This window comes from Dichotomopilus funicola (genome assembly GCF_033296635.1).
Source record: "Dichotomopilus funicola strain CBS 141.50 unplaced genomic scaffold C8A04scaffold_59, whole genome shotgun sequence".
Classification (NCBI taxonomy): Eukaryota; Fungi; Ascomycota; class Sordariomycetes; order Sordariales; family Chaetomiaceae; genus Dichotomopilus; species Dichotomopilus funicola.
In genome coordinates this window covers 76,169-92,534 of record NW_026944080.1, presented here as the reverse complement: position 1 = coordinate 92,534, position 16,366 = coordinate 76,169, and the positions used below count along the sequence as shown (strand labels likewise).

At 54.6% G+C, this 16,366-nt stretch overlaps 6 protein-coding genes across 6 annotated transcripts; 3 read left to right on the top strand and 3 right to left on the bottom strand.

Annotated features, from left to right (window-relative positions):
- Positions 1-626: 626 nt before the first annotated feature.
- Positions 627-3,636, bottom strand: C8A04DRAFT_31029 (uncharacterized protein; the record flags this gene model as incomplete). Its single annotated transcript, XM_062781610.1, has 4 exons — positions 627-1,168; positions 1,233-2,659; positions 2,761-3,521; positions 3,622-3,636. The coding sequence occupies 4 exons, from the start codon at positions 3,634-3,636 to the stop codon at positions 627-629; spliced, it is 2,745 nt and encodes a 914-aa protein (XP_062634770.1).
- Positions 3,637-4,260: 624 nt separating this feature from the next.
- C8A04DRAFT_14094 (uncharacterized protein) lies at positions 4,261-6,284 on the top strand (the record flags this gene model as incomplete). The annotated part of the gene is made up of 3 exons (XM_062777959.1): positions 4,261-4,674; positions 4,754-5,358; positions 5,426-6,284. 3 exons carry the CDS (start codon positions 4,261-4,263, stop codon positions 6,282-6,284), a joined length of 1,878 nt encoding a protein of 625 aa, XP_062634769.1.
- Positions 6,285-7,390: 1,106 nt separating this feature from the next.
- On the top strand, positions 7,391-9,231 carry C8A04DRAFT_14120 (uncharacterized protein; the record flags this gene model as incomplete). Its single annotated transcript, XM_062777968.1, has 4 exons — positions 7,391-8,410; positions 8,477-8,853; positions 8,913-9,071; positions 9,126-9,231. 4 exons carry the CDS (start codon positions 7,391-7,393, stop codon positions 9,229-9,231), a joined length of 1,662 nt encoding a protein of 553 aa, XP_062634768.1.
- A 77-nt stretch (positions 9,232-9,308) lies between these two features.
- On the bottom strand, positions 9,309-10,718 carry C8A04DRAFT_14102 (uncharacterized protein; the record flags this gene model as incomplete). The annotated part of the gene is made up of 1 exon (XM_062777961.1): positions 9,309-10,718. The coding sequence occupies one exon, from the start codon at positions 10,716-10,718 to the stop codon at positions 9,309-9,311; it is 1,410 nt and encodes a 469-aa protein (XP_062634767.1).
- Positions 10,719-11,294: 576 nt separating this feature from the next.
- On the top strand, positions 11,295-12,803 carry C8A04DRAFT_31025 (WD40-repeat-containing domain protein; the record flags this gene model as incomplete). The annotated part of the gene is made up of 1 exon (XM_062781609.1): positions 11,295-12,803. One exon carries the CDS (start codon positions 11,295-11,297, stop codon positions 12,801-12,803), a length of 1,509 nt encoding a protein of 502 aa, XP_062634766.1.
- Positions 12,804-15,174: 2,371 nt separating this feature from the next.
- C8A04DRAFT_14135 (uncharacterized protein) lies at positions 15,175-16,017 on the bottom strand (the record flags this gene model as incomplete). Its single annotated transcript, XM_062777976.1, has 4 exons — positions 15,175-15,426; positions 15,515-15,671; positions 15,738-15,871; positions 15,946-16,017. The coding sequence occupies 4 exons, from the start codon at positions 16,015-16,017 to the stop codon at positions 15,175-15,177; spliced, it is 615 nt and encodes a 204-aa protein (XP_062634765.1).
- Between the last annotated feature and the right edge of the window lie 349 nt (positions 16,018-16,366).

Here is a 16,366-nt window from a genome sequence, read left to right as displayed (position 1 = left end):
GGGCCGTTTTAAGATCGGCAGAAACCCGGTCTTCCGACCTGCTTGGCCGGCCCGGGCCGAGACCACCGGGGGTCGTCTCAACGGGCCGGGTGGGGGCGGGGCCGGAAGGGATTGATTGAGACAGATTCACAAGGGAAACCATAGATAATTATCATGTGGTTCATTTCTGGGTGGGTTGGGTCATGACCTGTGGCTGAGTGACTTCGGACTTCTGTTTTCGGAAGTAAATGATTTGGATGCTGAGGCCTAATTAGATATACCCTCAAATGGGCGGCTGCGAAATGGGGTCGTATTTGAGGTCAGGCTTCCTCGAAGCTTTGGGCAAAAGTGCAGTTAGATTAATTATTTTCACCGTTTCTGGATAGTTATTGGAGGAGGAAGAAAATATGGCGGCGGAATACAGTTGTAATGATTGAATTGGCAGTGATGACGCTTCGTTTCTATATTGCAATTAAATACGTCTCTCAATATCTCAAGTAAGTTTATCCCAAGTCGAAGCTTTCTGTTCCTCCCCTGTTACTTTCCCCTCTAACCTGAGAGACACATCCATTCCGTTTTGCCAGTGACCCTATTTGTTAGGACGCCCTTCAGGATGAGGGCCCGAGGGGCCGTGTGCTCGTCACCGTCTACTGACTCCTGCCACTAGAATCTAACACTGTCACCTCCCCGCCGGATGCCAAACTGGCTGCGTTCGTCTTCGTCGCCGTTTCCCTAGATCCATTCCGGGACGCCTCTAGGGCTGCCAAACTAACTGCGTTCGTCAACGTCGCCGTTTCCCTATTAGATCCATCCCAGGTCATTAGAGGCGTCATGCGCATCACTCGTGACAGCGGTTGTTCTCTCACACCCTCCGTCGTTTCCGGTGCAGATTTCGCAAGTTTGTCGCAAGCTAGTAACGCGCTTCGGAACTCGGATATAGTGATACGGAGCTCGGGATTGTGTGTGAACACGCGGGCAAAGAGATCCACCGCGCCGTCTGTCAGAGTGAACATGGGTCCCAGGTGCTGTGGGTCTTCTACGTAGTATTTATACCAGATGTCATCGAGCGAGGCACGTTCCCATGTAAACGATCCAGTCGTAAGTTTCCATAGGATAACTCCGAGAGCCCAGACGTCGGCTGGGGCACATTCGTAGGACGACCGCCCAGGGGCATACGATTTCCAACATTCTATTGGTTGGTCATACATCTTAGTAAATCGCTCTGCAAATTGAAGGGTGGAAGGGCAACGTACCAGGTGCCATGTATGACGGTGTCCCATGCTCAAAATCCTCACTTCTCCTGCGAGTGGTAGCCATGCCAAACCCGGCCAGCTTCAACGTCGCTCCTCCATTCGTTACAAAAACATTTTTCAGTGTCAGGTCTCGGTGGTAGATACCGAGCCTGTGGCAGTGCTCGACAGCATCAAGCAACTGGAGGAAGAGGCGCTTGTTTAACTCGTCTTGGCCGGCAATGATATCTTCATCGTGCTCGGTAATGTAGTCGTCCAAATTCGATTCCGGGAAAGAGTCCAGGATCATATACCAGTGCTCGGACGTGTCCAAAACTTTCCGAATTGATAGAACATTAGGGTGTGCTGATGCCAAATGGTGCATCTTGATCTCATCTGGCTGTTCGGTCTTAATATTGTGCATGCCTAGAGGTGATCCAATGCTAAGCTTTTCAAAGCATTTTACCACGCATTTTTCTGACTGCACAGTATCGATGGCCTCATATATGGCCACCCCCTCCTTCTCCTTAAAGCCTAGGAGGCTGGTAAGTCGCACTGACGGCGTAATATACTGGCCCACCATTCCCGCTGGGCGGAGAATTCTACGAGCCTCGATTTCGGTCGTCCGCTCCTGATCATCTGCGATGGTAGGCTGTGGGTTGATGCTGTCGGGCTGCGGTGACTTCAGAAGCGCCACAATATTACTGTGCCCCCCGGCTTCGGCCGCTAAGATAGCACTGCCCCAAGTCTCTCCGCCCGCCAGGACGTCCGCACCTTCTCCGAGCAATCGCCGTACCTCGTTGATCTCCCCCGCAAAGGCAGCTACATGGAGTGGAGGATCTGGGGACCAATTCAGTCCCGCGTTATTGGCATCCGAGGTGGACTCCAGAACTTGACTCGGCAGTGCTGCGTTCGAACTGCCGCGGCTGCCACCTCCCTGTTCGTGCTCCTGTTCCGCTCCTGGGTCAATTGTTGATCTTGAGGCAGCGAAAAGCGCGAGTTGTTCCATGTGGGAGGCCACATGCTTCCGGAATTGGGTACGCGTCACGACGAGAACGTCTGCCGGGGGAACAGTACGACTCCCCTCGCTCCCTGGGGTCGACTCGTTGTTGTCTGAGTTGTCGTCCTGCATGGCAACCCGAATCTTCTGCTCCCACTCGTCACAGAAAGGACAATCGGCCGCGGGAATAAGATCTAGTGCGCGGCGACTAGCCTGGTCTAAGAGCCGGGTTTCGGACTCGGAAAATCCGGGGTGGGCACCCTGGACGTGTTCTTTGAAGGAATCGGCCGATCGGAAGGTACCGGAACTACAAAGCGTACAGGACCAGGTACATCGATGGTTTTGGAGTTCGTGCTCGAACCAAGTGTTGCTGTCTGCAAAGAGCTGGAGGTCACACTCGGCGGGGCCCATTGTGCAGACATACGATTTGAGGTCGCTGAACGCGTGGCGTCTTCATGAAAGGAAGTACGGGGGGTTAGTGTTATATTGGTAAGGTAATAGATAGTTATGGCGATGATTATGAACCGTAGGTAGTGGTTGGGGCATACATACCTCCATCCCTTGTCCCGCTTGAACCTTTGAATGATATGGCAAAAAGGGCACTCAAAATCGGTCGCGGGGTTGTCCTTCGTAAGAGTTTGAAGGCTTGGTAACTCCAACACCACATCATCCCCCGGCGCCAAGTCAGAATGCGCGGCCGAGGTGTACGACACCCCGTCGTCTTCCGGCCCCTCCTGGACGATATCTAACTGCCCGGCGAATAGGGTGGACGCTGTAGTCCCTGGTTCTGTAATTCCCGCCTGGGACATGCCACTGTCCACACCTAGCGGCAGATGCGCCCCAGATCTTTCCGTGCCGCTGGAGATATTAGGCGACAGGTTTGATGTTTGGTTGGGGTTAGAATTGGAATTGGCACTGTTGTCGTCCTGGTGCGCCAAGGAGTCCTGGTGTTCTCTGCAATACCGTAGAAATTGCCGTCTCAGTGTGATGGCTCGGCCCAGCCTCCTAGCCAGCCATTCAGAACCTGGCCGTGCCAGCTTCGGGTATTTTTCCCGAGTGTGATTGATGTCGAACTGATCCATAAATGTATCCCGTGATCTCTGGAGCGCAGTCTGGAAGCGATCCCTCGAACTGGCATTCCTAATGAGCGTCGAGGTTTTGAGTAAGCCGCGGCAACATTCGACAGCCGCACCGAGGATTTCGCGTGCGTCATCTTCAGGGACTGGTATCGGCGGAGGCACACTAAAACTAGGGTCATCTGCATTGATGCCGGTGGAAAGGGCGATCGGATCCCTGGGTTCTTCGGACACGGTCTCAAGCACTCGAATCAGTTAGGTACCGCGATCACTTTCAAAAATCAGGTCGGTACATCCCTGGTGAGTAGTCCGTAGGGAATGAATCATATCTACTTACCGTCAGTGAGAGCATCCGCCAGGTCGTTTAATAGTTCGCAAACCCAATCTCGAATCTCGGGGGCATCCCTAAGGCGTGACTCAAGGGATAATTGAGACTGTGGGGGTTGGAAAGCGCCAATATTTCTGGCCCAAAGAGCAAATCTTTCTGAAACATCCGTGGCAGCTTCTGCAATGACGGCGGTTATTTGTGGGTGCCTTTTGATGGATTCAACTTGGCTATTTATCGCCGTGGATTTGGATAATATGGACGTCATTCCCGCAACAAAGTCCCTGCTCGAGGCCCGTGGAGTTGCTTGATAGTGTTCCAGTGACTGCTGTCACCAGAAGTGCAAATTGGAGACGACGTATGGCAGAGGAAATTCTTGGGTGGCTGCCGGTTGTGATTAGCTGGAGTTGCAGCTTCGCTTCGGCCCCGCAGGACAACGAGGTGCGTCCAGTCTGCCTTGCCGCCTGCTTCTCCCCGAACAAGCGAGGCAACCCCGCTCCGGCGAGGCTTCACAAGCAGCAAGCTGACACCCAGAGAAGCCGCTCTGGACTCCTGGGGCTCCATGTTCAATCTCACGAACTTTTTCGCGCTCCTGCCAGTCACGAACTTGTACCGATTGACCCATCGTTCGGGGCATGACAGTGGATAATCATGTCAGGGTTCGAGATCGCCGGCGTCATCCTGGGCGCCTATCCAATCCTCATGTCCGCGCTCAAAGGATATGGGGAGCTGGCCAGAAAAGTCGGGGTTTGGAACAACATCCGCCAAGAATACCAGAAATGCAAAAACGAAATCAACGCCCAGAACGTAGCCTTTATTGGAAATCTACGGCGGTTACTCCTCACTATTCGAGTGGACGACGTGACGATCTCTTGCCTTTTAGCCGACCCGGGAGGGCAGGAATGGGGAAACGCGGATCTGGCACAATCGCTTGAGAAGTATCTACAAGACTCACACGACGTATTCCTGCACACTATCGAAGATATGAATCGCGTCATGGTGGAGTTGAAACGGGAGATAGTCATCGATGCGGAAAATCTGCGACAGAGAGTGGAAGCGACCAGGGTGAGTGATCTACCTTAGTCTTCATTGCCCATTCAGGTCATACCGGCAAGGCCACGGGTGGTGTAGCTGATTAAGATAGTCAGCGGAGCTGTCGACTCGACTCAAAGAAGCTTTCAGGAAATTCGGCACGACGAGGGACTACCAGTTGTACCGGATGCAGTTTACCCTAGGAGAAACCACACGAAAGCGGCTTTTTGATGAAATTAAAAGTTATAACGACCGACTTCGAAATCTCCTTGAGACCACTAGTGCTATGTCCCAAGCGCAGAAGTCTAGAGATACAGCTAGAAAGGTTCGCGAAGACGCCTTAGTCTGTGGGCTTTGGAAACGTGCCGACCAACTGTACAGCGTTCTCTCCGAGGCTTGGAACTGTAACTGCCGGAAGCATCACCATGCACATATGATGCTGCAGGACCGGCACCGACCGTCTCCTGAGCCGCATTTCCGGCTCATGCTGTGGTCCAGTTCGCCTCACCTGCCATCCGACCAGACCCCTCAGCCTTTGTTCTGCCGTCCTGTTCGAGTCGAGATCTCCAACGAGCTTAACATAACCGGAACCGTGCCCATCACAGTCGACGCAACAACCGCCTTACGCCCAGGCACATCCCCAGCACACAGAACTGCCACACCGCTCCGGCCCAGTACGGCCTCCAGCAAGCAGCAGAAACAATTCCTACGGGCAAGGTTCATAGGAGGCCAAGGGTATGAAATGACTCCCCCCATCAGCCTTGAGTCTGCTAACGCCGAATAGAGTACCACTAATTACAACCACCTTGACTGAGAACAACCCGAACCCAAGAACGGAAGCCCATGAATTGGCACAGCGAGAGCATCAGCAACAGGTTCCTCAAATTTCAAGTCTCTGCATCACACTCCGTCAAAAGCCGTCCCCCCCTACACGCTGCCACGGGTATTTACTTGACGCGGTGGGCACCAAGCGGTATTACCTACATGCGATCGACCATGCAGCGGATACGGAGAATAGCACCCCTAGTAATTCAAATCCGAGCAAACCAACAGCCATCACGCTCGAAACCATCCTCCGTGATTCGAAAACCCCATTAACCCGACTGCAGCGGTTTTCTCTAGCCGTCACCGTCGCCTCGTCATTCATCCAATTTGCCGGTACGCCATGGCTCAAATCCCGTTGGGCCAAATCCGATGTGGTGTTTTTCCCCGATCCGGATAACCCACGCGCCCCAGGTGTACTTCCCGAGCAGCCGTTTGTTAGCCGAGATTTCCTCATTGACAACTCTGCTCCTCAAATGCCAGCTCCAGTCTCACCACAAATCAGAGTCGCCGACCGGATTATCGACGGATTGGAGTCCCTGGGTATAGTCCTCCTAGAATTGTGCTTTGGTAAGCCGATCGAGCAGCACTCGTCCTGGCCGTCGATAGCGCCAACCGGGTCGAGTCTTCTGGCGGCACTGGAGTGGTTAAAAGAAGTCGCCGAAGAGGCCGGGCCCGAGTATGCCGATGCCGTTGCGTGGTGTCTGATCGGCGGTCGGACAATCTCAACGGATCGCGGGGACGGCTGGAGGGCGATCATGTCGGACCGTGTTGTCAAGCCGTTGGGACAGTGTCGAAGTTATATTGCGCCTGTGAGATAGGAAATAGAGGGACCGGACGGAGATGGCAAGCGTAGATATTTCCCAGGTTAAAGGTACATTTGGCAACATCCCGTAATTACCACAGCGTTGCAAGCCTGCAAAAAAATCAGGATAACGGCCGCAGTTTAAGAATTCCAAGAGTGAGGGAATAAAAAGGGTGTTATTGTGTCGGTAAGTACTATGTTTCCTCAGCAGGGTTTAGCATGCTATACATCTCGAGGTCTTGGAGTTTCTGTTTATCTTTCTGAGCCGGCGGGTGTCCTTGTAACAGAACACTCCCCTCGACATCGTGTTTGAGTCGTTTTGTTTTCTTATCGACTCAAAAATATGATGAGTTAATTAGACTTCATCCAGCCCGGGTCTCAGCTCTCGCACTTCTCGTGACGTCACATTGGATTAGCTTCATCCCAAAATCCCAATTCCCACCTAACATAGCCCTCGTTGCCTACACTGGTGTCCTCCGGTTAGTAACGAAAAACTTAGAACTCCAATTAGAATTCCTTGCTAAGCATTTACAGCCCGCCTTATCCCACTCAAGCTTCCCCTCCATCTCACCTCATCGCCTAAAACATCCCAAATCTCAGCAAATCTCCTTTTCCCTTCCTTTGTACCCTCACCGGCCTCACTGACCTGACTCAGCACGGCAGTCAGACGGAAAACCCGCAGCATCCCCAGCGCCACTGCAGACCGGCGCATCCCCACAAATTATCTCCGACGAGTCGACGACAATGTTGACATGGGGGTAAGACAGACGAGCAAAGAAATCCGCAATTCTGCATTCCCAAAATCCACCCGTCTCTGAGAAACCCGATTCGCTTGGACGCAAGCCGAGATTTGTTTCACCGCATTGCAAATCTATTGGACCACAGCAGGGCTTGCCCCGACCGACGTGGTGCTTTGCGGACCAGGGTGTCATGTTTTGATGCCTGGCTTGCGTTGTGGGAATGTATGCTTGTCGGAGATCTGTGAAGGTGGGAACGTCCACGAATATTAATTAATTAAATTTCGTATGTTCCCTCATTGCTTGTGGGCTTCTTCAACCGTTTTTAACCTTATTTTTTGATACAAAAAAAAGTCCGACGTATGGCATAACCCCATCACCAACAATGCCATCCCTCACTTCCCCGGCCACATGGGGCCTCCTAGCAGCCCTCATCGGCCTAACCAGCATCCTCCTCACCGTTATCCCCCTTCCACCCACTCTCCTCGCCTTCCTGCCCTTCACCATCCCCCCTTCTATTACTCTCACCATCCCCTTCCTATCCCCAGTACTATCCCAACAGCCCATCCACCCCCTAACCGCCCTCCTCTCAACCAACGCCCAACTCCATCTCCCCACGCACCCTTCCTACCCGCACTCCACGCACCGTTGGTCTGCCTCACCTCGCCAATCTCCCGCTCTGCCGTCTTTGGTGGTGCTGCCAGCTACGGAACAGGATATTGTTGCGACGATTCAGTACGCGAATGAGAATGAGATTCCGTTTCTAGCTACGTCCGGTGGACATGGGACGACGACGTATTTATCCCAGTTTGGCAGCGCCGGGGATGGGAAGAAGGGCGAAGCGCCCGGTGGGATCTTGATCAACCTGCGCCAACTCAACTCTGTCGCGCTATCCGCCGACGGAGCCACGGCTACCGTAGGCGGTGGAATCCTCGCGCACGAGCTGATCACCGCGCTGTGGGCCGACAACAAGCAGACAACAACGGGGATCTGCAGTTGTGTTTCGTTTGCGGGACCGGCGCTGGGTGGTGGGCATGGGCTGTTGCAGGGGCAGTATGGGTTGGCGGCGGATCAGATTGTGGGGATGAGGGTTGTGTTGGGGAACGGGGAGGTTGTTGATTTGGAGGATCCTGCGCTTGCCAAAGGTGACGGGAAGTCGGAGCATGAGGATTTGTGGTGGGCGATGAGGGGGGCTGGACATAATTTTGGGGTGGTGAGTGAGTTTCGGTTGAAGGTGCATGAGGTCGCGGAGGATAGGAAGATGTGGGCGTATGAGGTGTTTGTGTTTCCGGGAGAGCGGCTGGAGGAGGTGTTTGGTGTTTTGAAGGCGTTGATGGAGGAGCAGCCGAAGTGGGTGACACACTGGACGATGTGGGGGGATGACCCTGAGAATCCTACGGGGAAGGTGAGTGTCCCAGGGATGGTATCCAGAGTTTGGGTTGGCAAAGGGATCACTAACGCGGAGGAACAGCCCAGTATCTCAACGATCGTCTTCTACAACGGCCCCCTGGCCGATTCCCAGGCCTACACGGCGCCTATCCAGGCCTTGAACCCCGTCGGCTACGTCTCGGGATCCGCGGCGTACCCCGACGTTAATGCGGTTGTCGGAACCGCCAAGGACAGCCCAATCTGCCAGGCCAAGGGCACCGTGGGCCTGCGTGCTGTCGACGTGGACGATTACGATCTTGCGGGCCTGCGTAAGGCGTTTGATATCTTGGAGGAGTCCATTGCTTCGGACCCGGCGCTCGGCGCCTCGTTTGCTATGTTGGAAGGGTACTCCGTCCAGGCGGTCCAGGCCGTGCCGGCGGAGAGCAGTGCATTCCCGCATCGCGATGTGAGGCTCATGCTGTAAGTTGCTCATTGTGTTGATCTTACTTGAACTCCAAGATCCTGACCGAATATCCTAGGGCGCCCTTGACGTTCTACGATGCCGTCGGCAACAACACCCTTGACGAAGCCGCCGCGATCTGGACCAAGAAGATGGCCAAGGCTCTTGACCCCGGGCCGAAGCCGAGGTCGTACGTGAATTATGGATACGGCGACGAATCGTTGGAGGCCGCATACGGGTAAGTGCTTCAAGATGAGTGTGTTCGTGTGAACGTGTGAGCTCACAGAAACAGGTATGAGCCGTGGCGGTTGGAGAAGTTGCGGGCGGTCAAGAAGAAGTACGACCCGGAGAACCGGTTCCGGTACTATGCCCCGCTGGTGAGGTCTGGAGATGAATAATGAAAAGGGAGGGAAAGTATAGGCAGAAATCAAGAAGTAACCAAAATCGCATTTCCAAAATATGTCATACTGAACACTCACGGCCAAAGTGACTCAAACATAAACAGCCAGTCCTCCCAGTAGTTCTCATACCTGCCGACCAGCCAACTCCGGCCGTCACCATCACCCCCGATCCTCCATGGCCGTGTGTAGAGACCCCCCTCTTTCAAATGCCGCTTCCCAGCCAGGTTCATGCTGAACGAGCTGGGACTAACACCGAGGAAATAGTCACACTCCAACAGCACAATGAAATCAATCAGCGCTTGCTGGTCCCACGTCAATTTTTGCAGCGCCTCTAAGTCGTCCGGGTGCTCTAGCAGCAAGTCATGCTTCGTAATCACCGCCATATCATTCTCTTCGTCTGCCGCACGCGTCAGCTTCAGCGCCTCTGTCTTGTTGCCTGTAGCTAGGTACGCGGCCTTGAACTTCATCGCCCGCGCGTGCTGGAGGTAAGCATCGCGCTGCTCAGGGAACTTGGGCCACCGGCTGAGCGCGTCACTCTCGGTGCGCAAGTGCATACCCGCATATGCGCCGTCGCCACCGCTCAGCGACGAGAAGGTACGCATGTACCCGGCCGCTCGCTTGCCCAGGGCTAAAATATCGGACCGAAACCTGAGTAAACCGCCATAGCTAGCGACGAACTCCGGTCCGTCACGAAAGACCGGCCAGTCCCACTGTACGCCCCAAGTAAAGCGAATGATGCGGGGGTGCAAGACGCTTGGTGGCGGTCGGTCAAACTCTGCCGCCGTGTCGTTGATGTACGACCAGAACTGTTTGTCGAAACGACCGGTATGCTTGTTGAGCTCCCTCTTGTCGCACCCCCCGCGACGGCCGAAATTCCGCGGCGTGATCTGCTCGGCCTTGAACGGGTCGGGTGCATTAGGGATATCGTCCGTCGAGTCGTACAGCGTAAACTGCGGGCAGGCCCCGAGCAGGCTGCGACGGAAATGCTGCTCATCAAAGAAGTAGTCGAACCCGCGGTACGCCAACATGATGTTCGACAGGTTTTCCTCTGACCGCGTCCGGATCTGTGGGAGCACCAGCCCAGTCGCACCCGCGTCGATGGCATACCGGATGCACGTCAATATATAATTGCGGATATTGCCGATACCACCGGAGTTGTTGTCGCACACAAACACCACACCCGGCGTCCAAGTCGTGCTCTCGTGGCACACACGCTGCAACGGCCAACTGATGAACGGCGCGTCGGCTTTGGAAAGATCCACGGTGGGTCGTACGGGCGGGCTCATCCCGGTGTCGATAGCCCGTGGTGGTGGTGCAGGCGGGGGCGTGTGTGTTGCTACCGCTGGTACAAGTGCCATGTTCTCGCCGTATAGGCACATTTTGGGCAGCCGGCATAGCCAGATGGTGACCAAGCTGATGCAGCACACTGTGATTAGCAGTCCTCGTGGCCGCGCCGCGGCGTGAGAGGTGAAGGAACCCGTCATCGTCCCATAAATACGGGTGATAACCACATGCAGGCCGTGGTGAGATTGGGGATCAGAGCCGGGTCTTGGGTGTGTGTGGTTGATGAGATGTCAAGTTGCTCAAATTCATGAGAATGCCCAATTGAGATTCCGCCGCGTGTCCACTTTGGCCTGCGGATCGCGGGGCCGAATCCTGGCTGGAATTGGCCGGATCTGACGGCGGAAACGGACTTCCGGGTCCGGGTGGGGGCCGCATCCCTTGTAGACGGAGGCCATCGTTGCGTTGGTTCGTTAGTCTTCGCCAGAGGTTGAGGAGGAAAGCGATTGCAGAAAAATCCCAAGCAACCATCAATTCAACTTTTAATTGGGAAAAGATGGAGAGGGGGAAGTGCTGCGAGTTTGGGAACCTCAATTTGGAAACCACCAGGGGAAGGGTTAGGGTTGATGCAAGGCGATAACGATGTGCCCCGCAAGGAGGGGTGATAAGGATGCCCCACTGAAAAAGTTCCCAATTCCACAAATTTTGGCTGGAATTTGCGACAAAGCCCGGCGCCGACGAGACATCAGGATCGCATTTTCTGGCGGACACAACACACAATGGCGAAGCGCACGGCAGACCAAGCGGAGGCCGGCCCGCTCAAGGCCGGCGGGCGCCCAGAGGCAATGGACGTCGACGACAAGCCGGCCGACATGGGCGAGTTCGAGGACGAGTTCGAGGACGAATTCGAGAGCGAAGATGAAATCATCGAAGCCGGCGTTGATGGGCGGCCCGACGCCGAGCGCGAAGCTGAGGAGGCCATGGATGTTGATCCCGCTGCGCCCGGCACCTTCATGGTCGGCCGAACAAAACTCGAACCCGGCCAAACACTCTCCCCTGACCCTTCCACATACCGCATGCTGCACAACCTTAGCACGCCGTGGCCATGCCTCTCCTTCGACATTGTTCGCGACAGCTTAGGCGACAACCGCAGCGTCTACCCGGCGACGATGTACACAGTGTCCGGGACGCAGGCCGACAGCGCTAAAGCCAGCGACAACTCGCTCATGGTCATGAAGTTCAGCGGGTTGAGCAAGATGCAAGGCGGCGAAGGCGACGAGTCGAGCGACGACGAAGACGATGACGAGGATGCCGACCCCATCCTCGAGCACCGCAGCATCCCGCTCAACACCACAACCAACCGCATACGCGCCCACCACACCCCGTCCCAAGACCCATCCAAATCCCCGGTTACCCTCACCGCGACCATGACCGAGTCCTCCAACGTCTTCATCCACGACATCACCCCCCACCTCGCCTCCTTCGACACCCCCGGCACGGTCATCACACCCCAGCAAAACAAACCCCTCAGCACCATCCGCGCCCACAAAACCGAAGGCTATGCCGTCGACTGGTCGCCCCTCCACCCCGCCGGCAAACTCCTAACCGGCGACAACGACGGCCTGATCTACGTCACAACCCGCACCGACGGCGGCGGTTTCGTAACCGACACCCGGCCCTTCCAAGGCCACACCTCCAGCGTGGAAGAAATCCAATGGAGTCCCTCTGAGGCGTCGGTGTTCGCCTCAGCCTCGAGCGACGGCACCATCCGCGTCTGGGACGTCCGCAGCAAAGGGCGGAAACCCGCGCTGTCCATGCAGGTCAGCAACGTCGATGTCAACGTCATGTCCTGGTCGCAGCAGACCACCCACCTCCTGGCCTCCGGCGACGACGCCGGCGTGTGGGGGGTCTGGGACCTGCGGCAGTGGAAGCCTAGCGCGGCTGGGTCGAACGCGAACGCGGGTGCCGGGGCGGCGTTGCAGCGGCCGAGTCCGATTGCCAGTTTTGGGTTTCATAAGGAGCAGATTACTAGTGTGGAGTGGCACCCGACTGATGACAGTATTGTGGCGGTGTCGGCGGGGGATAATACGGTGACGCTGTGGGATTTGGCGGTGGAGTTGGATGATGAGGAGAGTAAAGACACGGCTGGCGTGCAGGATGTGCCGCCGCAGTTGTTGTTTGTGCATTACCAGAACCAGGCGAAGGAGGTGCATTGGCATCCGCAGATACCGGGGACGTTGGTGGCGACGGGCGAGGAGTTTAGTGTGTTTAGGACGATTAGCGTGTAGGGAGGTGTTGTTTTAGGAGTGGTGCTTCCAGAGCAAGACTCGGTTGAATAGACAGCGTTGGGAGTAAAGGTTATGCATGACAAGGAACTGCTGCCTTTAATGACAGTCCAACCCGACTTGTCAGGTTGAAGGGAGACAAAACTGAGCAAGTGAGCCAACGCCGGTATACAAACCGCCGTGGTTCTGGCCGAAACCCAGGATCCTCACACATGTTGAACAACTAACAACAAAAAAAGTGGTTAAAAACATCCAAAAGCTCACTGCCCACTTCCTCCGGTGAGGAAGTGAACAGCTACGAAAATCCCGAAGAATTTTGCTGTGATGCTCCCATCATGAGTCGAACCCACGAAGCGGCGGTGCTGCCCGCACCCCCCCAAAGGCACCATCCGCGGTCCGGGAGGCATTTGCCGGATGGGGGGCCTGTTGGGAACGGAAGGCGGAAGGGTGGGTTATAAACGGCTGTGTGGGAGTTGGAGGGGGAGGGAAGGTACGGGGGTATGAGCCGGACTATTTTCACACATCATGATCACGATGGAACGGGCCCCAGATGTCGGCAGAAACTCTTGAAAATCGGCATGGTTATTGTCAGACACGGAACGCCAGATTTCCGCCATATATGTTAATATAAGGACGGGAATTGACTTGGACATTTGATCTAAAATGGGAGTATTTGTTTAAGACTTTTACCACGGCCCTTTGCCAAGGACCAATTACAAACTTCCCCGAAAACTGATCGGATGAGTGTATATGCGTCCCCATTATACTGGTTCATCCTTCAAACCATACATGACATTTCAAAAACAACATACAACACAACATGATGCACCCCAAAAATTTAAGGCCATATTTATGGAAGAGCATAGTTTATCACGAGTCATTGAACGGAAAGTACCCTGATGTAAACGGAGAGTTCTGAGGACATGTCGATGGGGAGTGCACGGAGCATGGAAAAGGTCATGGCACACTTAATCCTAAGAGAACGCCCGCCAAAGATCAGTTCCTTTCTGCAACCACCGTTAGGTCTATGCACAGGAAGACCAGCTAGTAATTGATTCTGTTTACCCCTGCAATTCGATCCCCTTTCCTCTCCTCAGTGAACCTCAGTGTCTCTCCAACCGATAACCTCCAAATTCAGTTCCCGAGTTAACCATCTTTGACAAGGTTTTGACCACTCCTAACAAGTTCGATCCTTTTAAGTCGGTGGGCGAAGTCCTCGAGATGCGAATTATGATTGCCGGGTTGTGTTGAGTTAGCCTCTACGATGAGACCTACCAGATGACGGTTTCATATCGAACTGTTTTTTTTTGTCGTCGCTGGCGTGTGTGGATATAGTCCGGTCTGTTGTTAGTTGGTCTCTCTCGGTCTTCTTAAGCCTGGCGGATTCGATACCGGGGCGAACCGGGGCAATGCGAATTCTTGGTCAGTCAAAGGCGTGTCGATGTTGAATCGTCGATGAGCCAAAGGTCCGAAGACAACTCGGCGGTCGTCCGGGATACCAACACCAAATACAAATATGACGACGCGAAAAGCTCGACGAGATAATTACATGAAAGCAATATAAAAATAATAACAATGGACCGAATGAGGTCGAACTTAATGTTAGTCGCGAGGAAGAAAGCATGAAAAGCAACACCGAGAATTGACAACACAACTTGTCGTGAGCGGAAAAAGGACTGTAGCGTCCGGCAGAAAAACAACCGAAATCGCAGGAACGCAGCAGAACGCAGCAAAACGCACCGGAGCAAAGCTCGGACAGACAAGACATTTCGAAATCCAAACAGCAGGGTAGGGGTCAATATATAACCATAGTTTCGCCTCTTCGGCCGAGTGGCGATGTAAGCCCCTCCTAACATCTCGTCGTTACCATATCCTCATTGCCAGAGACTTCCGCCGCCCTGATTTCAAAGCGCACCATGCACACGACTAAGGGAGCCAATCATCAAATGGGCCTCAAGATCATTGACGTTACTTCTCGTGCGCCTTCATCATTCATCATGTGGAGTATTTCCCAATCCCTTCACAGTGCATCTGCTAGATCGACGCACGTCAAGCGCTGAATCATCCTATGAGCAGCGCCAGTCCCCAGTTTTGCTCTCTTTAATTACTACACGATCTCCAGTGGCGAACAAACCTTTACAGCGAGCCCGAGTACCCCTACCTCCAACGTTTCCCATCAGCCTCCTCCGGCGGCAGGTAGTAGGTAATTACTTGAGCCAGAGCAGCACACCTCTTGATCGGATACCGCTTGAAATTTTAGACTTGGACGTTTCAATCAAAATACATTCGTGACAAACATCATAACACGCAAACTATATACAGTCATCCCCTATTTATCCAAACCCCCACCCAAAACCACCCGCGTCGAAACCACTTAGCAAGTGTTCAACATGCTAGACAACGCGCTCTTCTCAGCCGAGGTGATGGTCAAGTCATAGGTGCTCTTAACCGACACCCATGCGCGGGCATAGGTGCAGTAGAAAGAGGCGAGAGGAGGCTTCCACTGGTCGGGGGACTTGTCGCTCTTGGCCTGGTTCACGTTGTCGGTCACGGCCCACAGCTGGGGGTGATCGATGTCGTTGGCGAACTGTTGGCGGCGGGCGGTGGTCCAGGCGTTGGCGCCGGACTGGGGGAGGGTTGTTAGCCTTCGTTACATTGTACGAAAGTGGCCTTGGTTGGAGAATAGGGGTGGTTTAAGGGAAGTCGGTACTCACGATCCAGGCGTTCTTCAACGGGACCATGTGGTCGATGTCGACGTCAGACGCGGCGGTCCAGGTGGCGCCATCGTAGGGGGAGAACCAGCTGCCAGAGGTAGCCGTGCAGGCGTCGTTTACCTGCACATTGGTGCCATCGCGCTTCAGGACGTACTCGCTGAGGATAGTGTCAGTTGGAGGAGATCAAGACGGGGATGGATCATAAGGATTTTAGGCTACGTACCGGGTGTTGCAGGTACCCTCCTTGGTTTCCCAGGTCGGGAACAGGTCGCGGCTGTAGCTGCCGTCGTCAACGGCCGCCTTGACGGTGAGGCTGGCCAGCTGGCTCTTCGCGGTCGAGGCCGAGGGGATGCCGGGCTGTGTGTTTCAGTTAATTAGTTGTGAGTCTTTTGCTTTGCTTCCGTTCTTTGCTTTGGTTTGAAGCAACGTACAGGCGTCGGCGCCGGCATGGGAATGGCGGAGACCGCCACGGCGAGCAAGGACCCCAGGATAAACGACTTCATCTTGACTGCGTGGGAATTCTCGTGGTCGAAACTGGAGAGATCACGGGGAGTTCCTTGTCTTCGCTTCTCAGGCCGACGAACCCGTTCTTAAATACCCTCCACTCTAACATACCCGCCTTCTCGAACTTATCATAAACAGCTGTCGACTGTGTAGAGGACCCTTCCCGTGCCTGCCGAACCCCTCCGACGGCGCAGCGAACCCCATCTCAAAACAAAGTCCCCACGATCCCAATGCCCAATCGGGAAGGCGGCCGAGGCTGGCGTCTCGCTCGAGTGCCGATCTCTTGATACACGCTGCCTCGCTGTCCAATCTGCGGGCGTTGCTCAGCAATGTGCAAGTGCAACCCTC